At 48.5% G+C, this 23,093-nt stretch overlaps 2 protein-coding genes and 1 non-coding gene across 5 annotated transcripts in view; 2 read left to right on the top strand and 1 right to left on the bottom strand.

Annotated features, from left to right (window-relative positions):
- TIMP2 (TIMP metallopeptidase inhibitor 2) overlaps window positions 1-12,761 on the top strand; it is a 52,883-nt gene extending 40,122 nt beyond the window's left edge. Inside the window, exons 4-5 of the mRNA XM_063081042.1 lie at window positions 8,436-8,560; window positions 9,877-12,761. Coding sequence (XP_062937112.1) covers window positions 8,436-8,560; window positions 9,877-10,074 — 323 coding nt within the window. The 3' untranslated portion in view covers window positions 10,075-12,761. The remainder of the gene's footprint in view (window positions 1-8,435; window positions 8,561-9,876) is intronic.
- A 4,657-nt stretch (window positions 12,762-17,418) lies between these two features.
- On the bottom strand, window positions 17,419-17,493 carry TRNAT-GGU (transfer RNA threonine (anticodon GGU)). Its single transcript has one exon. It is a non-coding gene; the product is annotated as a tRNA-Thr (tRNA).
- A 5,228-nt stretch (window positions 17,494-22,721) lies between these two features.
- The window catches only part of USP36 (ubiquitin specific peptidase 36), a 109,704-nt gene continuing 109,332 nt past the window's right edge, over window positions 22,722-23,093 (top strand). For all 3 annotated transcript variants that reach the window (XR_010021934.1, XM_063081318.1, XM_063081316.1), the window contains exon 1: window positions 22,722-22,809. The gene's annotated coding sequence lies outside the window, so the exon portion shown is untranslated. The remainder of the gene's footprint in view (window positions 22,810-23,093) is intronic.

Here is a 23,093-nt window from a genome sequence, read left to right as displayed (position 1 = left end):
CCATGTTAACCATTTGTGAGTGCACAGTCCAGTGGCGTTAAACACATTCACATGGTTGTGCGACCATCACTGCCATCCGTCTCCAGAACTTTCCATCTTCCCAAACTGAAACTCTGTCCCCATGAAACACCAGCTCCCCGTTGTCCCTTCTCCAACCCCCACTCTTCTGTCTGTCTTTCTTCAAGATGAGGCAAGTGCAGTAGGAGAACAGGGAGGAGTAGAACAGGGGGTTCTGCCTGTAACTGACCGGGAACCGTCAGCTGAGATAACTCACCGTCTCCAGACCAGCCCGCTTTGTACTTTCTTCTGTCTCTGAATTTGACGACTCTAAGGACCTCATACAGTTGGAATCCTACAGTATTTGTCCTCCATGTCTGGCTTATTTCACTTTGCATAATGTTTTCAAGGTTCATCCACATTACATGTGTTAGAATTTCCTTCCTATTTTTTTTTTTTTGGTGGCTGGACGGTATGGGGATCTGAACCCTTGACCTTGGTGTTACAACACCATGCTCTAACCAACTGAGCGAACCGGCCAGCCCCTTTTTGAGGCTGAATGATATTCTGTTGTATAGATAGACCACATTTTGTTTATGGTTGCATCTCTTTTTTTCATGCTTTTATTCTTAAATAAAGTTATTTCCCTTTGCTTCTTTCTACCTGCCCAGCGAGGCTGAACCCCAGGAGTCCAGAGTGGATTTCTCAATCCTGGCACTATCGACATTTAGGGCCGAGTCATTCTTTGTTGTGGGGACTGTCTTGTGCATCGTAGGGTGTTTGGCTGTATCCTTGGCCTCCACCCACTAGAGGCCATAGCACCCTCCCAAGTTATAGGGTCTCCATACACACCAGACGTTCCTGGTGGTGGCAGCACACAGGTACCCCTGGTTGAGAACCACTAGACCGATAGAACTTCCTACAGTGATGGAAACGGTCTGTTTGCTCCATCTCGTATGGCAGTCCCTAGCCACCCTGGCTGCTGAGTATGTGAGATGTAGCTTCTGCAACTGAGAGACTGAATTTTAAATTTTATTTCCTTTCAATGAATTTAAATTTAAATGTAAACAGCCACATGTGGCTGGTGGCCACCATACTAGACAGTGCTGTCTCAGAAAGTTAAGGAGCAGTGCTCCACACCTCCTAGGGAAAGCAGGAGTCAGATCACAAGCTTAAGAAAAAAAAGAAGACAACTTCCCTAGACTGGCATTATTCCAAAATCCAAATTTAATCATAAAAGTAAATTCTAAATCGAAATATTCGTGATTTGGAGGATTTTTCTTTCTGTTTTAGGTTATGCGTGACTTTTCCTCCTTCCCTTGAGAATATTCAAAAATCATCATGGGCACCTATTCAGGTGCCTAGCCCTGTTGGGTGCCGTGGGAGATTTCAGAGAAGAGATCTTTGGCTCTTTCCAGGAAAGAGCTACATATGCATTCCCATTGGGGAGGCCAGAAAAGAAATTAGACAAATTAAGACCGGTTTTGTTTGTGGGGAAATGTAAATAGCCAGTGAATGCTTAGGAGGTACAAAGAGAAGAGACCCTTGCAGGTCTGTTAGGAGATGAACTGTTAGAAGACTTGGCCACGGGTGGGGGGAGGTCACTGCAGGGGGTAAGATACAGCAGGGAGGGGACGGGTCAGAAGATTCCATGGGTGCCCTCTCTCCCTTCCTCTGTGCTCGCAGCAGCTGTTTCCCTGGGTGTCTTGGTCGCTATGTCAAAAGCTCTGTCCCTTGCCTTGAGAGGATAATAAGAGATTTTTTTCCTTCTTTCTCTTATGCATTTTTTAACTTCCTAAAATATTTTATTATGGGCATCCATTATTCTTTAACGGCTTTATTGAGATATGATTCAAACACCATCCAGTTCGCCCTCTTAAAATGTACAGTTCAATGGTTGTAGTATATTCCAAGTTGTGCAACCATCACTACAGTCAGAAAGAAACCCTGCATCCTTTGGCTATTGTGCCCTCATCACCTCCTTTTCTCCCCCCACCCCAGCCTCAAACTACCACAAACCCACTTTTTGTCTCTATAGATTACTTTGGACTTTGATATGAGTGGAATCCCACTTGCTGGTTTTTGTGACTGACTTCTTTCACTCAGTTTAATGTCTTCAGGGTTCATCTGTGTTTTGCCGTGTATCAGAGCTCCATTTGTTTTCATGAATGAATGATGTTCCATTGTGTGCCCACATTTTGTTTATGCATTCGTCATTTGATGTGCACGTGGGTTTGTTCTGCCTTTTGGCTGTTGTGACTCATGCTACTATGAATATTCATGCATGAGTTTTTGCATGGGCATGTTTTTATTTCTCTCCAGTATGTTCTTAGGAATGGTGTTGCAGGGACCTATGGTGACTCTTGGTTTAATGCTTTGAGGAGCTGCCAGACCATTTTCCAAAGTGGTTATACCATTTTACAGTCCCAGCATCTATTATTTTTACAATAAGGAAAATGAAATCAAATGGGAAGGGGGATAAGGGGTGCAGAGGTCTTGCAAGCTAAGTAATGCAACCATAATGACACAGAGAAAGCAAAAGGGTTGGGGGATGCATAGTGCACACGGCGGTGCATGGTGCAGGTGTCCAGCGTGACATTCGGGGGCTGCCTTAGTACGTGCATAGAACAGAGCCTGGAAGGAAATCCGTCAGCATGCTAGAATCCGCCACGTCTCCTTAATACGTTCCTGTGTTTGCTGTAGAAATTAATGACATCAAATACTTTTATGATCATAAAGATAAGATCTGGAGAGAAGAGAAAGAAGACAAAACCTCCCATGGTACAGGGAGTGAATTTCTTTTTTTTTTTTTTTTTTTTTTTTTTTATTTTAAAAAGATGACCGGTAAGGGGATCTTAACCCTTGACTTGGTGTTGTGAGCACCACGCTCAGCCAGTGAGCGAACCGGCCATCCGTATATGGGATCCGAACCCGGGGCCTTGGTGTTCTCAGCACCGCACTCTCCCGAGTGAGCCACGGGCCGGCCCGGGAGTGAATTTCCCTAATAAATCAATGGCCTTCTTTTTACTGCGTCCTCTTTTTGTCCTAGTTCCCTAGTCCATAAGGAACCACTGGTTAAAATGACAGCCTCAGTGCTCCCAGCTCAGTCTCCTCACACTGCCCTCTAGGGGCCGTCTGGCCAAACTGCAGTGCCCCCGCAGCTCTTATTAAGGAGAGGAGGACAGGGGTCCATTGACAGGTAGACCCTTGGGTGGTTAAGTGACCTTGGTCTGGGCCAACGCCTGCTTCCAGACATACCCAGTTGAATCTGCACCCATGCTGGGGCTTTGTACATCTTAAAGCCTTCCCCAGTAGGCCTCCCCACCTTCCTGTGAATAGAAACAGGACTTCCCTTTTACGGGGCACTGCCAAGGCAGATGTTTTCCAAATGCTTTTTGCTTGGATTCCTTTTACTCCTCACAACCTCCCTGTGATAAAGGCGCTATTATGGTCCCCATTTTACAGATGGGGAAAACCGAGTCAGAGCAGTTTGCCCCTGGTCCGTGGTGTGCGCTGGGGCCCAGTTGCACCAGCTTGCTAGAGCCCATTGTTAAATTTTCAGTTTTATGAGCTGGTGGATGTGATGTTGGCAGCTCGGAACTGGCCAAGGTGGAGCATTTCCACCACAGAAATGGGCAAATGCTCCAGCTGGAGCTTCTCCTCACAGGAGAGCCGGTGGTTGGCCTTCCTCAGCACAGCTCCGCTGGGCAACTCCTCCAGGAGGTGCTCAGCCACGATTCCGACCCTAGTCTTTCTGACTGCAGGGTCTAGGCTTCTCACAGCACATTCTGCTGCTCCATTCCTTCGGCTGAGGGTTCAGAATTCTCACTGCCCCGACATCTAACCCAGTGGTCCTCAACTAACGCTGCACAGTGGGATTTGCTGGGGAGCTTGTCAAACTCGCAGGCTGCACCCCCGACCAATTCCAGTGGAATCTGTGGGGGTGGGGTCTGGACATCAGTGTTTTTAAAGCTTGTAGGAGTGTCCAGGGTGCAGCCAGGGCTGAGAGCCAGTGTCTAACCAGAGCCATTCCTTTCCCTGAGCCAAAGACACACCTTCATTCCAGACGTGCTAAACAGCTGGTCAGCCCACACTTGGAAGGGCTGTACCTCAGCAGCTGGGGACAGCCACCTCTTTTGCACAGCCATCCCCTGGACCTTATCTTCATCTCTTGGGGCCCTTTGCAGTCAGACAGACCTGCCTCTCACCTGGAGATCCTAAGGACCTTGGCACAGCCCTCTATTCCATGATATGGAAGGTTCAGACTGCAGGGCCGTTGGGGTGGGTCCCAGGGCGGGACAACCCATGAACTGGATTATGTCCAGCAGTCAGAGCCCTGACATGCAGTGGCTCTGCTAAGTATGTGGCTCGAGCTCCTGCCCCTATTCTACTTACCCTGAAGAGCCTGAGGAAACCGCAGGGCATCTTAGAGGGCTCGGTTCCAGAACAGGGGCTGAGAGCAGAGCATGCACGTGGTGGCTTCATGGTGATTATTTGCTGGTTGCTACTTTGTTTTATTTACTTTGGAAAAAAGAAAAAGAAAAAAAAATTTAAAAACTGTGGCCAGCCGATTAGCTTGGTTGGTTAGAGAGTGGCCTTGTAACACCAAGGTCAAGGGTTTGGTTCCCCATACCGGCCAGCTGCCAAAAACAAAAGCAATTTATTTGGAGGATGTGGTAGGAAAATCTATTTTGTTCAGCCCCTTTCCTGAAAGTAAGAGGCTTCTGTGTCCAAATGAAATGTTGTGCATCAATAAACATAAATGCTTCCAATTGCTGTATGTTAACACTGACGTTTTCTTTCACGCTGAAACACAAGACTCACTTTTTGCCTTTGAAAGTTATTTAACATGTAATATGTATGTGTCCTGTGCACATAGGTCTATTAAATTGTTCGCAGTCCGATTGAGCTAGAAGACAATTATATAAGTAACTGCAACACGTTTTATAAGCTTGATAAAACTTGACATATCCAAACTCTAGCTCCACATATGATAAACATTAAAAACATTTGAAGATGGTCACAAAATAACTGTGCACCTGTCATCTTAGACTTAATTTACCACTGAAAGCAAGCAAGTCACATGGGGCACATTTTAGATTCCTAACTGGCCGTGGAGCATAAGATGAGTAAAAGGCACTTCCAAATGTATTGCATAGTTTTTCTTTAAAATGTAGTAAAATATATATAACATAAAATTTATCATCGTAGCCATCTTAAAGTATGTAATTCGTTGGCATTCAGTACATTCACAGCGTTAGGTAACTGTTACTATTTCCAGAACTTTTTCATCATCCCAAACTGAAATTCTGTCCTCATTAACCAATAATTCCTCATTACTTTGCTCCCCCGGCCCCCGGCAACCCCCTTTCTACTTTCCGTCTCTATGAATTCACCTGTTCTAGGTGCCGCATACAAGTGGAATCCTAATTCCTTGTGACTACTTGTTTCGCTCGGCATAACGTCCTCGAGATTCATCCCTGCTGTCGCATGTGTCAGAATTTCCTTCCTTTTTATGTGCTCACATTTTCAAATTTTCAAGAAATGTGATACTCTTCTCAATGGGATTTGATGTGTTTTAATATTGTTAATGTTTCCATTAACTTTACAACTGAGACACTACTTAGTGTCTCGAAGCACTGAGAGGTTTTGATGATGAAGACACAGAATTCAAGGTGCCAAGTGGTAACGGTTTCTTATGTAAAGAAGACAAGTGGAATGAAAAGATGGAAAGCTGTCCAGCCAGATGCCCACGCAGAGGCTCTCAAAACACACCTGCTTGAGTTTGAACACATGCTCTGGTATCTGCCCAGCTAGTGTCCTTAGCCAAGTGGCTTTTCCTGCCTGTGCCTCCCATGCCTAGTGGACTGGGGACGATGACTACAGTACCAGCCCCATGAGGTTGCCACGAGGCTGAAAGTGGAAGGTCCAGAGATGCTGGGCACCTTGGTCAGGGATTACCTGGGGGTAGCTAATCGTTTTTTTCTTAAATTAGCGGTGGCGGTGACATGAGCTTGGAGCCCAGCACCAGATGAAAAGCTGATGAGCTGGTAAAGAATTGTTCTTGAGGTCTGGAAGAATTGGGCTAACCGTGCACCAGGATAAATGAGAAGGTGCTGCTGGAAGGTCATTACTCCCTTGATTGGTGGAAGGATCCACAGTAGAAAGCTGTCATTGGAAGAGTTTGAGAAAGAAATGTGTTTGGGACAGCCAGTTGTGTCCCCCCTCTGATTGCTCCCCTTTGGGACAGCTCAGCTTTGAGACTGCCTCCACCAGGGAGGGTGCATGACTTCCTCCTTCTCTCCTTGGGAGGGAGTGAGGGTGAGGTCATAGTGGTTACAGTGGCTGACTTACCCCATTGCCAGAGGAACCTCTCCAATCCGACTTCTTTCCCAGGCTCGGTCAGATGATTGCAGATGTCGTTTACTTGGTGAGGCACAGAAGCTACATCCAATTCTCTGGGAGTCAGGATGGGCCCTCTAGCCAGAAGCTAAGCAGAAGTCACGAGGCACAGTAAACTACTCAGCCAGCACTGGCCGTGGCCCCGTGAGTGACCGCAGGGCCCGAGGCTGCCCACCTCCTGTTGGGCTGGTGACTCAGCTTCACATGTTGAGTTGGGCACCAGGAGACTCATGTGCAGGAACTCTTACAGAATCAGCCCTGTAATTTTCTTCTAAGTCTTATTCAGCAAAAGGAAAAGTAAACATACAACCCTTATTTACAAATCTGAATTAATTCCTGCTTTCCTGTATCCAAGACTCAGGCTTTGCTTTCTTCCACGACAGACATAAGTAGAAAGTTGCAACAGATGCTCACAGCATGTATGCCCAGGCAAGTCCTAATCGTACTGAAGGGGGTCGTCTTTTGACACTCTGAGATGGTGCAACGGTGTTTATACGTAACATATCCAACGCTCATGCTAGCCCAGTGACGAGGCCTGCTGAAAAGATACAGTTTGTGTTTCGTCTCCAATTCCTGCCTTCACCTTGTATGGGTGAATCAGGGGTGAAAGGCCAGAAGCAAAGATAGCAGAAAAAGGCAGAATATGAAGCAAACTGTTAGAACAAGCACCTGTGAGCACCATCAGCAAATTTTTATTGAGCAATTACTATGTGCAGGAAACTGCAGATACAGAAGAATTAAGGAACAACTCTCACCCTTCATGCTTATGGTCTGGCTCAGGAGCAAGATGCCTAAGAAAGGCAAATAACAGTATAGAGTGAGAGACTGATGCTAGTCAGTGATTTAGTAGAAGTTGCCATAGGAGTTTGGAGGACGGAGCCTTATAAGTGTTTAAAGCCACCCGAACACTTTTTTTAGTTTTAGGATTCAGAATAAATGCTACTGTAGTAATCCTGCTTCCTGGTCCTTCTTCCACCTGACATGTCATGTAAGTCTAAAGATATAAAAGGATACATAGAGCTCCCAAAGGTAAGAGGAGCAGCCGTTCAAACCCCATGGATGCAGTGTGCCCAGCACCGTGGACGTCACCTGTGCCCACTCAAAACCTCAGGCACACCAAGCCATATTTGCTGTGGCAGTAGGTCGCAGTTTCATTTATCTGTGATGGGGTGCAGTTGACAAGCTGCATGATTACTCTCTTGAGCTGCATTTCTATCAATGTACTCTCCGTGGCCGGTGCTGCGCCTGACATCATTAAGTTGGATGCACTGAAGCTTTGTCAAGCAAAGGTGCTCAGGGCACAACCTGAGGCTCTGTCTGCCTTTTGAGGAATCTCCTGCCAGTCTCTGCCAGGCCCTGGGGCTCATCCCTGGGTATTTATGTCTCTTGACAAGATGCCATCGTAGCAGGAGTGATGAGGTATTAAATGCCCTGCATTGCTGTCGGTTAGTTCTGTCGTTCCCCAGAATGCTCCTGTTCCTTCTCTCCTGCCTGCTAATGCCAAGGCTGTCACCAATGTGATGTCTTCAGCAAAGGCAGGGAGGGAGCCCAGTCAGGAGCTTAAAGTACAAGAAACAGCCCCTCATCATGCCTGATGAAGGGGATTTAGAGCAGATTTCTCATTTTTAAAAATTCCATGTTTTTGCTATTCGTAATGGGAAAATGGAGAATCACGAATTCAGCATCAAATGGGAGAAATGCCTGTGAATAAGTATTTGCTGAAAAATGAAAAAGGAAACAGTGCAGTCAATGCATGGCATGGTCTTTTGTGTGTGAATGTGCATGCATAAGTGAATACTGGGGAAAATGCACCAAGACATTAGCTGTAGAAAATGAAAATGCTGGGATTTTTAAAATTTCCTGCATTTTCTAAGTTTTCTACAGTGGACATGCGTTACTATTAAACCCAGAATAAACAGTCCGTGGTACTGTTAGAAGTAAATCTCGAGGCCCCTGAGTCACATCCAAATGCAGGAGGTGGGCAGGAGGAGGAGTCCTACCTCCCCCTGAGCTTGGCGGTCCCCTTCTCTTTGCAGGAAAGGCCGAGGGAGATGGCAAGATGCACATCACCCTCTGTGACTTCATCGTGCCCTGGGACACCCTGAGCACCACCCAGAAGAAGAGCCTGAACCACAGGTACCAGATGGGCTGTGAGTGCAAGGTGAGTAGGACACCCCCCTCCCCCATGCTCTCCAGGTGCACAGCTGGGGGTTGGTCCCTGGCTTTCCAGGGCTTCTCCATCTACCAGGTCCTGATTTAGGACTGTGCTCTGGAGGGTATGGCCTCCCCAGGAGTGAGGCTATCTGGCTGGGTGCAGAGCCTTCAGCTCCCAGTTCCTGGAGAGCCCTAAGACACATCTCTGTCCAGGGGTATTTGGAAGGTAGGGGAATTTGAGGACAGGTACCCGAATTCCGCTGTGTGCCCTGTAGCTTCTAGGAAGGGAAGCCTCCTAGGAAAAGGAATTGTGTGGGAAGAACACGGCCCTGTGAGCATTTTTCTACACACACACAAATGCAAACACTCTCGTGTGCCCCGTGCACGAGTGCCTCCTGCACTACGCTTTTCCCGACATTCCAGACATTTCCACGCATGGGTCTGTGTACACACAGAGTTTGTGTGTTGAGAACACCAGTAACACTGCTCCCTTCTCAATCAGCCCAGAGGTTGCGCCAGGCACAGGTGTAGCAGTGCGGACACTAGATGTGGCCATGGAAGGGGAGAGCTCTTCCAGGACCCCAGGCTCAGATTCTGTCTTTTCCTAGCACCTCCCCTGTCCCCCTGTCCCCGCCCCAACACACACACAGAGGAAGCACTGCCATATTCCAGGGGCCTGTCCATGTTACCACACGTGAGTCTGAGGCCAGGAGACTCCAGGCTGAGCGTGGCCCCTGGTGAGGCTGCGGGATTGGCTGGTCAGAGCCATCTGCGGGGCCTCTTTCCCTTCTGACCTGGCCCATTCCTTACTCATGCAAAACCTGAATTCCAACTCATAGTCTCCAGCTACATGTACACCAGGCCAAACTCTTCTGTGCCCAACATGAGATCAAAGCAAGTTCATCCTTTCTCTTTACAGGGCCACGAAGGGGGTCACTCTATTGTAGCCTTGGGGTAGCTGCCAGTCACCTCGAAACTTCGAGCTGGTACTTGGGAGCAAGACACAGGTCTTTTTATTTGACTCCAGGAAATTGAAGACCCTTTGCAGTTGTTGTTATACCCCAGGGAAGGCAGGGCTAGCCATTTTTGGTCATGCTCAGAGAAGGTAGACAAGATGTCCCAAAGCGGAGGAGCTCTTACAGCAGCAGGGGGTACAGTAGCAGGCCTCGGGCAGGCCACCTGCTACTCTAGGGAGAGTATGGGACTCAGGAAAGGCTGTCCTTGAATGGTGGCAGGAAGGCACACTGTGAGGCTCTGGAGATACCCCTGAGGGGCCCCGCCCCACCTGCCCCTCAGTCCCCACCTGCATGCGCCCCTTCCTAGATCACACGCTGCCCCATGATCCCATGCTACATCTCCGCCCCGGATGAGTGCCTCTGGATGGACTGGGTCACGGAGAAGAACATCAACGGTCACCAGGCCAAGTTCTTCGCCTGCATCAAGAGAAGCGACGGCTCCTGCGCGTGGTACCGTGGAGCGGCGCCCCCCAAGCAGGAATTTCTCGACATTGAGGACCCGTAAGCAGGCTGACAGCACCCTGTGGCCAATCGAAAAGCCTCCAAGGGTTGAGACTGGTCCAGCTCTGACATCCCTTCCTGGAAACAGCATGAATAAAACAGTCGTCCAAGTGGGTCCAAATTAGTGTGATTCTGCACCCACCCCCCCAACCCCCCCATTTTCCTTTCAAACATGGTTGTGGGTCTGGAGGGAGAGGTGGGCGCAGGGTCCTCATGCCGTGTTCCCTTTGCCAGCCTGGGCACTGTGTGTCTCGGTCTTCAATCCTTGGTGTGGGCAGGGGTAGGACACTCAGACTTTGCTCCCAGGTTACAAATGCTGAGCAGGCACAACTTTGGGGTCTTCCTGGCCTGGCTTGGGCAGAGCCTGGAAATGTACATTTTGCAGAAACTTTCGAGGGTCGTTGCAAGACTGTGTAGCAGGCCTACCAGGTCCCTTTCATCGTGAGAGGGGCATGTCCCTTGTTTTCTGCAGCTGCCATACCTTTGGCCCAAGGTTGGCAATCCCTGCCCCTTACAGGTGCCCCCCACCTCCCCTGTGCCCACCATGGACTCCCAGCACCTGTGACTCCCCACGTCCTGGACTGGCCCTGGAACTATGGCGTCTTATAGGAGCCCCAATTAATCCTGTTAATCTACAGAATTCCAGTGGGAGCTTCCTTCCAGGGCCATGCAGATGTGGGAGTGAGAAACCACGTTCAGCCCAGCCAAGTCATTTCAGTCCCGTTCCCTCCCCCCAACCCCGGCCCCACATTTCCCACGCCCTGGTGGGAATCTGCTGTCCCGAGGGCAGGTGGCTGGGGTGTTTGCTGCCCTTCAAGTTCATTTCGAGCTTCCGCCGCTGTTCCTGCTTCCTTCCATTCTGCATCAGGCCTCCAGACTGAGTTGCACGGCTTGGCGTTACCTAGGTTGTGTGCAGCCAGCGGCAGGGACTGGCTTTGCACCCTGGTTGCACATCCTGAGAACATAAAAAGCTGGGTCCTGTTGTGCCCTGACAGGTTTAGTGTAATCTCCCTCAAAGACTGACAACCACTGTTCTGCACATGGATTTCTGCAAGTGAAGTTAGCTAAAGCATATTAAGAAGCCCAAACTAGGAAGGGAACAATTTTGGAGGTAGGTAAATTGGTGACACTTCTTTCTGGGCCTCCAGGACATTGTGGCCTTCTTTAAGAGACATCTCGTTTTTCTAAAGATGACTTCTCAGATAACATGTGAACCTGAGGGGCAGGTATACCAACCTCTGCTTATATTTCTTATATTACAAATACTACCCAGTTAAGAAGCTTCATAGGGAACCTATTTGTTCCCTAAAAATGATTTTCTGATGCCAGCATAATGGGGGTTGATAGGCAGAACTTTTTCAATAACAGTAATATCTTTTTTCTTCCTACCTGTGTTGTAAAGATGAACTTGTCCCAAGGACGTACATGCACATTACGCAAACATACACATCCATGCACGCGCACGCACACACACACACAATGAGACTGAAGTCTGGCAGCCTGCAAGTGATCCATCTGCAAAATGCTTCCAAAGTCACCATCTTCTAAGCCTGTTCTATTCTGCAGTGACCCCAAAGCTACTGTGAGACTCCTGACCCCCGAGTGGCATGCAGCCCCCATGCCCGCCTGGGACCTGGTTAGCAGAGACCTTCATGACCTCCCTTTCTAGAGCAGACTGGGGGAATATCCAAGAATCGGCCCCTGCCCCAAGGGCGTTTTCATGCTGTAGAGTGACATAAAGTTGGTAAGATGTCATAATGGACCAGTCCATGTGATTTCAGTATATACCACCACCAGACCCCTCCAATCAATATAACACCCCAACCCCGTTTGCTTCCTGTATGGTGATACCATATGTAACATTTATTCCTGTTTCTGCTGATTTTTAAAATGTCTCGGTTTGTTTTCAACATCCGCTGTAATCATTCCTGTGCTGTGTTATTACCCTTGGTAGGTGTTAGACTTGCACTTTTAAAAAAGTTTTCTGCATCATGGAAGCGTGTGGCCCAGTGTGGAAAGTGTCGTGGAAGCTAGCCTGTGACGGTGGATCCCTCAGATCTTTTCTTCCGTTCTTTGAGTACATTTGCTTTTTCTGTCTCTAATTTTTCGTTCTCTGGTTCAAGTGATTACAAAGTAAAGGATCTGTGAGTAGGCTGGTTCTAAAAGATGGCCTTTATATTCGATCCATGCACACTGGTTTCTCATCATGCTGAGCAGACAACAGCAAACAGATCAAGATGAAGTGCCCCGTGGCAGCCAAGAGACAAAGCCACTCAAATGCCCTCACAGTGAAGAATTGCAATATATATATAGTTTAAGGAGGATCTCCATTTGGCATTGTTTAATTTATGTGTTATATTCTAAGCACTGCTTTTCTTCCTCTATTCATCATGCAAGCAACTCAAAATATTTAAAGTTTACATTGTAGTTATTTTCAGATCTTTGCTTGATAAGTATTAAGAAATATCGGACTTGCCGCCATAATTTAAAGCTTTGTTGATTTTGTTTTTGTTTGGATTTGGGGGGGGAGGGGGGAGCCATGTAGAATACGAAGTCTGAGACCTTCCTGTGCTGGGAACACGTGAAAGGCGTTGATAGTCGACAAGCAGACTGCGCATGTCTCTGATGCTTTTGTATCATTCTCGAGTGATCGCTCGGGCAATGGACAATAAACAGTATTATCAAAGACAACGCTGGCTCTCTGTGTGGCTGTATCCAACCTTCAGAACTGCCGCTTTCTAGCTCAAGAATGGGGGTGTGGGGGGCACCCTTTGTCCCCAAGAGAACAGACTCCTGGGTGCTTTGAGGCGAGCGTGGGGTGCAGCAGAGACGAGGCAGAGAAAGTGAACGTAGGGCAGGAGCATGCAGCCACGTCCCCTTCATTCATTCAGCACATGCCTCCAGCTTTTATCGTGGAGTGTTTCCAGCATATACAAATGTAGTGCAATAGACTGTGCCCCCATCTCGCAGCTTCCATGTGAGCAATTCATGGCCAGTCTTTCTTCCACGTCCGCATCTTCTCCCCCAACCTCCTTGCCTGAGATTATTTGGAAGGGAAGATGCCAGGCGGTAAACAGTTTCATCTGTAAACAATTCAGTACTTATGTCTAGAAAATAAGAACTATTTTAAAAACATTTCTTTTTTTTTTTTTAAGATGACCATTAAGGGGATCTTAACCCTTGACTTGGTGTTGTCAGCACCACACTCTCCCAAGTGAGCCACAGGCCACCCCTATATCGGAGCCGAACCCGTGGCCTTGGTGTCGTCAGCACCGTACTCTCCCAAGTGAGCCACGGACCAGCCCCTTTAAAAACATTTCTGGTATACCTTCATCACACCTTAAAAACATACTTAGAATTCACTAATGTCAAATACCTAGTGAGTGTTCTGATATTCCTGGTTGACTCAAAGATGCTCTTTTGTGGCTGCTGGTTGGAACCAGGATCTCCTTAAGATCCATACACTGCAGTTGGGTATGTCTCTTATGTCTCTTGTTCTGCAGGTTTCTCCTTCCTCTCCCCGCCTTCCCCCCATCTCATGCTGGGAAAGACGGTCCCATCATAACTGAAACTTCAACCAAAAGTCTTGTATTTAAGTCACCATATGAAAATTCTTTAGTGGTGTATTTGAACAGTTGCTCACCTCCTGGTCCATGTGCAAGTTTGTTATTCCGGGGACAGCCGGAAGAATTGTGAGGAACCAAGCTTGCACCAATGTCTGCGTTGCAAGACATTAAATACCATCCATTCAATACCAATGACTGCAGAAATACTTAGATTGTTTTTTCTATATGGTGAAATATATGGGGAAACGGTTCAGTGGCATATAATCATAATAATACACAAACTTCCAGTGCAAATGACCTGACTTGTCATTTGTACCCACACAACCTGCAGGCCACACTTGGGATCTTAGCAAACGACATGCCAGATGATTGCTACCCATGTCATTTATGTATTTAGGTCACTTGTGACTTAAAGAAAAAGACGTCTCATTTTGGAAATTTTCAAACATACACAAAAATGCAGAGAATGGCATAACAAATGCCATGTGTTCATGATCTGGTTTCAACAATCCCCCAAGTTTTGTCAATCTTTGCAAACAATTTTAAATCAGTTTATAGGCTCACATATGGGATAAGCAGATTGTTAGGGACACTACCAGACACCATTATTTCCCTCTCAGTCTTGTTCATTCTGTGAAAGAAAAGTGAAGGGGACAGCTGGGGACAGCCTGGCTCACAGGTCACAACACCCACCAACAGAGGGAGTGCCCCACAGACACGGCAGGATGAAACTTGAAGAGACGTGGGGGTGGGGTGGGGGCACAGGACTGGTAGAATTCTTCAGAGCTGATGGAAGAACTCGAGACTGGTTACAACACACAGTAGGATCCCTGTCTTTTCCCTCCTATTAATAGATGCTTTTACCTGACCTAACTAAAAATTCAAGGGCTGGCCAGCTAGCTCAGTTGGTTAGAGTGCAGTGTTCCAACAGCAAGGTAAAGGGTTTGGATCCCCACACCTGCCAGCTGCCAGAAAAAGTAAAACTGAAAAATCAAACCAAAACAGTGGGGTTACAGATATTTTATTAGCATCAACTTTTATTACTGGTGATTTGCTGTTACCATAGGTTTTGCTTTAAGATTTTAAGGTTCATGTATGACTAGGTCTATCTTTAGCCTTTGAGCTGATCCACGGCTCACCCTATTATCTCTTGCCGTGACTCATCTTGTGGTGAAAGGCGCTGCTTTGATTTGAGGGAAGCATTTAGCTCTAATAGCAGCTTTTCTTCAAGAAACAAATTGATTATGAAAAAAAAAAAAAACCCAGACATTCAGAAGCAAAATAATTCTGTGCATTTTCATTCCATAACAACTGGGAGGAACATTCCTTTTCCAGTTAAACTAGCAAAACAAAAACGTGAGACAAATAAGTCCAACTCAGAGCCTGCAGAAAGGTGGGGTCAGTATCAGAGAAGGGGTGAGTGTTAAAGAGGCCTCGAGGATGGGATTAAAGATGGGGGGCAGAAGTGATGCTGTCTGCGTACCTAGTGTCTTAGTCCATTTCTGTTGCTTATAACAAAAAACTAGATTTATAAAGAAAACGAAATTTATTGCTTGCAGTTTCTGAGGCTGGGAAGTCCAAAGTCCATCTGATGGTGGCGACAGTGACCGAGGGGTCTCACATTGCAGGATGGTGGAAGCAGAGACAGACTCTCCTCTTTTCTTAAAACCCTCAGAATGACGCCCATGACCACCATTTTTAATCCATTCACTACTGCAGGGTCCTACAATCACCTAATCAAGGCACCTCCTTTCAATGACCATAATAGGATTTCCCACCCTCTTAGCAGTCACAGAAACTTGGGGGACACAATTCAAGCTTCAGTGAGTTTTGGGGGGACATTCAATCTACTACACCTAGAAATAAAGAAAGCTGAAAGTCAATTTTTATTTTTAGGCTGATCAACATGCCTTGCTTTGCCCCTTCAAGCAAAGCCTCTTCAACCAGATTCTAATAGTCCTCTCCCCGGAGTGTCACACGGGATGCATTTGACAACATGTGAGCTGTTGCCAACCAGTGAAGCTCGTGAGAGACTTCAGTGCCCGGGGTTCTCATTGGGGGCTGGTCACGAAGACACCCTCTCCCCAACATGTAGCAAAATTCCAAACTCCTACAACGAAAGAGTGCTCAGCATAGACCAAGAGTTGAGGCACAGTGAGCCATTCTTATCAGGGAATGTTGGGAACCCTCCCCAAATCCAGATTTCCCCCTTCCTTGGAAGAGCAGTCTCATGCTTACTATGGCAACTCTTTTCTACACAAACCCCGTCCATTGCCTTTCCACAGTCTCTCCCAGCTCAGGAGACTCTGGCCCTAAACTCCCGTGGGCAACTGCTTAGGACGTCATTCTAATAAATGTCACAGTTCTATAATAGCTAGGGGCTGTGCTCAGGGACTCACACGCTATATCCTATTTAATGCTTGCATACTCTGTGAAGTTGGTGCTGTTACCTTCCGCATTTGACAGATAAGGAAACTGAGGCTAGTGGAGTTGTCCGGTTACCCAGCCAGTAAGTGCTGGAGCTGGGACCTGAACCTAAGCAGAGCACACTCCAGGGCCTGTGTTGCAGTAGCACACGCTCCTGCTGTCTTTCCTTCCCTGGCACCCCTAAGGACCAGGAGCCTCTTTCAAAGACATGGCTCACGTGGAAGCAGGTTCCATTCTGCAGGTGAAAACTTGCCTTATGCTTACAGGAAGAGTCTCGGTGGTGGCTGGTTGGTTGGCTTTTAGTTTGTTTTTTCTAAACTTAAAAAGATAAAATTAAATTATCTGGAAAATTCTTCTCTATATAATTTATCTTCCAAACCAGGACACTTCCAAGAGAGAAAGGGGGTGCTATTAACAATTAGTGGGGTTAACAAGTGTAAACCAGGACTATCCTGGGCAAACTAAGATGCACTGTCACCCTATCTGTGCAGGACACCTTCCCCAGCCATATCAGGTATATCAAATCCCCCTTTGCAGTAGGTCCCAAATGCTAGGACACAGCCTCCCCCACGACCACAGGGCCCCAAAACCTCATGCTACCTTCCCGTGATCTGCCAGAGAAGGTGTGCCAAATAAGGTGGCACTGGCCACCGAAAGAAATAAACCCAGTATTCCAGGGGCTAACCCAAAAGGAATTTATTTCTTGCTCATGCAGAAGAGAGGTGGCCTCACATGGGCTCTGCGGGGATCCTTCCTCTCTGTCTCCACCACCTTCTGGAACCTCAGAGTCCTTTGTCATCTGCCAGAAAGAGGAGGCTAGGAGGGCACAGTGGATTCTTAGAGTCTTCGGCTTGGGGGTGACACCTATCACCTCACCTCCTATGCACTGCAGAGAGTTAGTCACTAGATGCCAAGGAAGCTGAGACATGTATCCCGACCAGCAGCCACTCCCTGGAACCCAGAGGAGGAGCACGAATCTTTGGTGCCATAGAAGCCAGCCTGTTGTTTCTGTAAACCCCTTTACTGAGATAGAAATCACATACCACAGAATTCACCTATTTAAAGCGTACAGCTCAATGGTTGGCAATATATCCCATTATTAATTTTTAAAATTGAGGTACAATATAGCAAAATTTGCCATTTTAACCACTTTAAGTATACAATTCAGTGGCATTCATTATATTTATAGTGTTTTTACGACCATCACCACTATTTCCAAAACTATTCCACCACCCCAAACAGGAATTCTGTAACCATGAAACAGTAATCTCTTGGCCTCTGGTAACCTCTAATCTACTTTCTGTCTCTATGGATTTGCCTGTTCTATTTATTATTATTATTATTATTTTGGCAGCTGGCTGATAAGGGGATCCGAACCCTTGACCTTGGTGTTACCAACACCATGCTCAAACCAAGTGAGCTAACCAGCCAGCCCTTGCCTGTTCTAGATATGTCATATGAGAGGAAAACGTATTTGTCCTTTTGTGTCTGGCTTATCTCACGTAGCATAGTGTCTTCAAGGTTCATCTGTATTAGAGCGTGTGTCAGCACTCCCTTCTCGTGGCTGAGTGATATCCCATTGCATGTCTATTCAGTTGTGTGTATTCACCCATCCATCATGGACGATGGCAGCTTCTACCTTTTGACTACTGTGAACAGTGCTGCTGTGCACATGGGTGTACACATACCTGCGTGTATTCCTGCTTGCATTTGGGGGCGCATGTACATGGCAGCTCCATGTGTAGCTTTCTGAGGAACAGCCACACTGTTTTCCACGGTGGCTGCGTTTTACACTCCCACCAGCTGTGTCTGAGGGTCAGTCTGTTTTAAAGTTATCCTTTCTGTACCTCCCTAAAGTGGAATTCCAAACCCGCTTTGTTAGACCGGCATGGCAATTTACAGTGTTCACGGAAAGAAACTTCCTAGTGTGTAAATTCAACATTACAAGGTCAAGATGCCTGGAAGTTACATTAAAAAAAACAAAGCAGGGCTGGCCGGTTAGAGCGTAGTGCGGTATCACCAAGGTCCCGGGTTCGGATCCCCACACTGGCCAACCACCAAAAATAAATAAACAAACAAATAAGTAAATAAAGCAAGCCCAAATCACATTGAAAATCACGAAGTAGGAGACATCTACACATTTGCAGGGGACTCTGGAGAATTCCATGCAGCCAGAGGACCCGTGGAGACAAGCCTGCCTCTCAACGTTCACCTGCTTCTGGCTTGTGCTGCTTCACTTATGGTCTGGCCCTGTCACCTATGAAGGTCAGACACCTTCATCCCTCCCAATGGCCTCCCCTCCAATTCCTCGTATGTGCCAAGTCCAGTCCTGTCTCGGCACTTTGCTCACGCCGTTCCTTCCTTCTGGAACTCTCTTCCCTTGCCATTCCAGAGCTGGCTCCTCTTCTTTCTGCCAGCCTCAACGCAGGTGTCACGGCCTCAGAAGGGCTTTCCCAGACCCCCAGGCCCAGGTATTCTCCCTCAGCTCATCCTGCTCTTACCTGGTCATCATCAGTAATAATAATTATGCAAATTTGTTTGTTCATTATCCGCATGCTCTGAAGTCCTTTGTGGGGAGAGTTTAGGATTGATTTGCTCACCAGTGCATAGTAACCCAGAAACATCTGTTGGACAAGTCAGTTTGTTTTGGGTGCCACAGGGTCATAGGAAGGGGTGTCACCCTTGGGGAATAGTGCACTTCATGTGCCAGAAGCCCGGGACCACCTTCCCCTGGGAAGGGAAGAGGCTCTTGGTGTCAGCATCTGGGCTACTCAGCAAGCACTTCCTGAGGAACCTTCAGGTCCTGCTCAGGAGAAAGGAGCAGGATGAATATTTTGGGGGTGTGTGTGCAGAGAAGAGGTGGATCAAGGCAAAAGAGTGCCGAGGTTGCCGGGCACTGGGGTGGGGGAGGATGACTGCAGGAGGCTCTGGGACCAGGACATGGAGGGAGGCGTCGGAGTGATGGGAGGGGCTGGTGAGTGTGAATGTATTCATTCAGTGTGTATGTATTGAATACCCACTAAAGGTCAGGCACTGTGCTAGCTCCGGGTGGAGCAACTGGGAGCAAACACAGACTATGATGGGGCCCTTGTGCGTCTAGTGGCAGGTGCCTGACTGCAGGGTAGCTATATGTGAGTGCCAGGGATGCGTGGAGGGAGAGGACCGGCCGCTGTGAAGATTCAGGCAGGACTCGTGTCAGCAGTTGGGGAGAGCTGTTCTGAAACACACAGGACAATGCACACCAGTGGCATTTATGGTGGGTTCGTTTCTCTAGAGAGACATTTTTTTTTAATGGTAGGGGGAGGAGGAGGCAGGTGAGTGGCCATGGCCAGCACAGGGACTTAAGGCCTATTGGCTAATTTTTTAGCCAAGCCACCAAATATATCCATGAAAAAGTACACAGAGGACAGAAAATCCAAATGGTAGCTCTGGGAGTCCCACCATGTGACTTCTCCTTGGTGGGTTCAACCAGGCCAGGGTTGAGCAGTTTCTAGAAACTGGAAATTGTCAGGGTTGTGTAGGTCTAGCAAGAGCAGCTCAGGGAAACCAAAATCACAACTAACGTAGGAGTCAGAAGGGGAATTATTAATTTACAATCAGAAATGCAATTGGAGGGGAGGAGATGGTTTGAGAAATATTTGAGAGGTAAAACAAGCAAAAAAAAAAGGGTTTTTTTTGTTGCTGGTCGATATAGGGATCCAAACCCTTGACCTTGGTGTTATTTATTTATTTATTTTTAAAAGATGATTGGTAAGGGGATCTTAACCTTTGGCTTGGTGTTGTCAGCACCACGCTTAGCCAGTGAGCTAACTGGCCATCCCTATATAGGGATCCGAACCCGTGGCCTTGGTGTTATCAGCACCTCACTCTCCCGAGTGAGCCACGGGCCGGCCCTTGACCTTGGTATATAAAGCTGTGCTCTAACCAACTGAGTTACCCAGCCAGCCAGCAAAATTTGTTGATGGATGATTTAAGTGGGGTAAAGGATAAAGGAGCCTAGGATGCTGGCCAGGGAAGTAGATGTTGGGGTTACTGCATCTGTTGGGGTCTATGCAGGAACACCAAGACCACTCCCTGCATAGCATTTAAAACAGAGGGAGTTAATGCAGGGATTGGTTACCTCCTAGTGGAAGAAACTCTCTGAGAGGCCAACCAGAGAACAGTGGACAACCCAGAGACTAGCAATGGCAGGAAGCTGTTACCATCTCTAAGGCGGAGGAACAGAGGGTGGAGGCTGCCTTAAGAGAGTCCAGGGAGGGAACACACAGGAGGCTAGAACCACTGTGGGCCTCTGGGGATGGAGATGGAGCCACTGCCAGAGGTTTCAGAGCAGAAAGGGAGGAAGAGAAAGGCCCTGCTTCTCCTTTCCTCTACCCTCCAGCGTAGCCAGAACCAGTTCACAAGGGAGCCTGGGAAATGCAGCCAGCTGGCGTCAGCCCTTCTGGAACACACAGAAGAGCTGGAAAGGGGAAGGATTTGTTCTAAGTGCCAGCACACCAGCCCAAGTGGGCAACAGGGCAGAAAAGGAGAAGGAGCCTTGGAGAGGGTGGGGATGTGTCCATCTCTGGACATGGTGAGTTAGAGGTGCCCTTGGTCCATTCAGGGGGAGTTGTCCAGCAGGCAGTTACCAGACCTTGATTCCGAAGATGGGGTGGGGTGGGGGGAAGGTTTGCATATGCAGGTCTGGGATTTGCAGGCCTTCCAGTAGTAGTGACAGTACTCATAGGAATGGATGTGCACATAGGGTAGCTGTTTGCTTTACTTAAAAGAAACATTCAAATTATTTTCCAAGTTGGTTGCATCATTTTATGCTCCTGGCAGCAGTATGAGGGAACTATTTGCACCTCATTCTCTCCAACATTTAGTCTTTTTAATTTCAGCTATTCTAGTGGGTATGAAATGTACCTCATTGTGGTTTTAATTTCCATTTTTCTGGTGACCTGTGAGGTTGAGCACCCTAAAAGAGACTTTATATTGGCCCCGGCGAACTTATCTTGAGGAAATTCTACTCTGAAGGCTTCTGAGGGAATTGGAAAGGGGAGCAGGATGGCAGGGGGTGGTCAAAGGCTCCTCCCGACTTCTAGGTCTCAGATTATATTCTCAAACTATCCAGGCCTCTTAGGCAATTCCTCTGTCATAAGAATTTTGGAGTTACCTCTGAAGGCCCGATCTCAAGGTGAACAGACCTGAGTTCAAGGCCTGACAGACCTGGGTTCAAATCCTTACTTCACCACTTGCTTGCTGGGATCCTGCACACTCAGTTTTCCCATCTGTAAAATGGGAACACTGATATCTTTTTTGTGGGGTTGCTATGAGGATTACATTAGATAATATTGGTAAAGTAGCCAGCTTGGTATCGGTACTTTATATGAGCTCAGCAACTGGTAGCAAATACTGCCAGTTTTGTTATTAGAAGAATTAAAAAGATGCTGCAGATCATCTTTTTCTCACAGATGAGAAAATTGAGACCTGGACAAGTTAAAAGCAGCGGCCAAAGCAACCTGCTAACTAGGTCAGAGTTGGGATAAAACCCAGATGTCATTCCCCTGCCAGTTGCCAACTCCCCCAGCACACTGTGAATCAGTCATCTTACACTTTGTATCAGGCCTGGAATAGTGAGAGTTGTCTTTGAATCACTGCCTCAGGGCAGAGAGTGGACTCAAGTTAGGGGACAAAGAGTAAATCTGAATCTAAGACTCTTAGAGGATTCTTACAGATAGGGCGCAGTCTCAAGCTCAGGCCAACATAGTTTTGGTTTTGCTTGTTTGCTGTTACCAAAAAACACCAGCACCCAGGTGATAAATGCAAGGTGAATTTGTTCCAGTTACACCTATTCTCTCTCTCCATCCCTGGCCCCTACTTTAGGGTCTGTGGGGAGGGGATGGAGATTCGTTTTAGGTGGTTTATCTGTGAGTCAGGCCAGGAACCACACTCTCTCTACACCTGCCTTGGTGAGTGGGGAGGGAACAATGGGGTTGCTTCAGGTCAAGGGGATTTTTAAAAATACTGAAAAGCAATACGTGTTTGTGAATGTTCAACCGCTCAACCAAAACCTCCCGTAGAGCAGTTGTAGGATGAAGCTTGTGGGGGCCCCCGGGGGCCCCCCCCGGGCCCCCCCCCCCCCCGAGACTGCCAAGGTCAAATGTCAGCACTCGCCGAGCGTGCTCCTAACCACGCGCGCCCCGGACGGCAGGTGCACGGCAGGTGCCCCGCACGCGAGCCCCCGGAGGCTAAGCACCGCCTCTCTGCAGCGACACGTCGAGAGCCAGGCGGCAGCCCGCGAGATGGAGCAAGCGTCTCCTCCAGCTGCAGCAGCGACAGCCGGTAGCCATCCCGCCGTGGGCGCCGCAGGGGAGTCGCTGCGCCCCCGCCCGCCAACCCGGAAGTGAAGGCGACCCATGCGCCCTGCGGGAGCCCACCAGCGCCGCCCAGGAACTGTTGCGACTCCAACTCTGCGGGCTTGCGTCATCGCGTAGGCTGGCGGGGCCCCGGGATGGGGAGATGGCGTATGCTGTGCGTAAGCGGAAGTGGGCGAATCCAGGGAGGTGGCCGAAGCTAGCCCCGCCCCTTAAAGCCGCCCGGGCCTTTCGGTGTCGTGCTGTGCGGCCGTGGGGTGCGGCGCCTTTAAGCGTCGCCGTGACACGTGTGTGAGGCGCCGGAGGCCCGGATGGTGCGCGTGCAGGGCCCCTGGCCGGAGGAGACGCCAGCGCCGCGCGGGCTTGTAGCGGGCCCGTCGGGAGGCCGGGGTAGGCTGGGGCCGGGTCGGGGAGGCGAACAGGCCCGCGGGGAAGGCAGCGGGACCGGCGGGGATAGGGGCTTATGCCGGGCGCGGGGCGCACCCAGGGGCACTCGGGGAAGATGGGTGCGCTGTTCCCGCAGGGGTCCGGGGTGTCTCCTCGGGTCACGCCGTCTGATAGGGGTTTGGGGTGTCCCGGGGAGGGTCCTGGGTGTCTTCGAGCAGGGCCTGGGGCCGCGCTGTCCGCGCAGGGGTCTCGGGTGTCCCCGAGGAGGATCTGGGGCCGCACCGTCC

This window comes from Cynocephalus volans, chromosome 16 (assembly GCF_027409185.1).
Source record: "Cynocephalus volans isolate mCynVol1 chromosome 16, mCynVol1.pri, whole genome shotgun sequence".
Taxonomy (NCBI): domain Eukaryota; kingdom Metazoa; phylum Chordata; class Mammalia; order Dermoptera; family Cynocephalidae; genus Cynocephalus; species Cynocephalus volans.
This window is presented reverse-complemented; position numbering and strand designations above follow the sequence as displayed.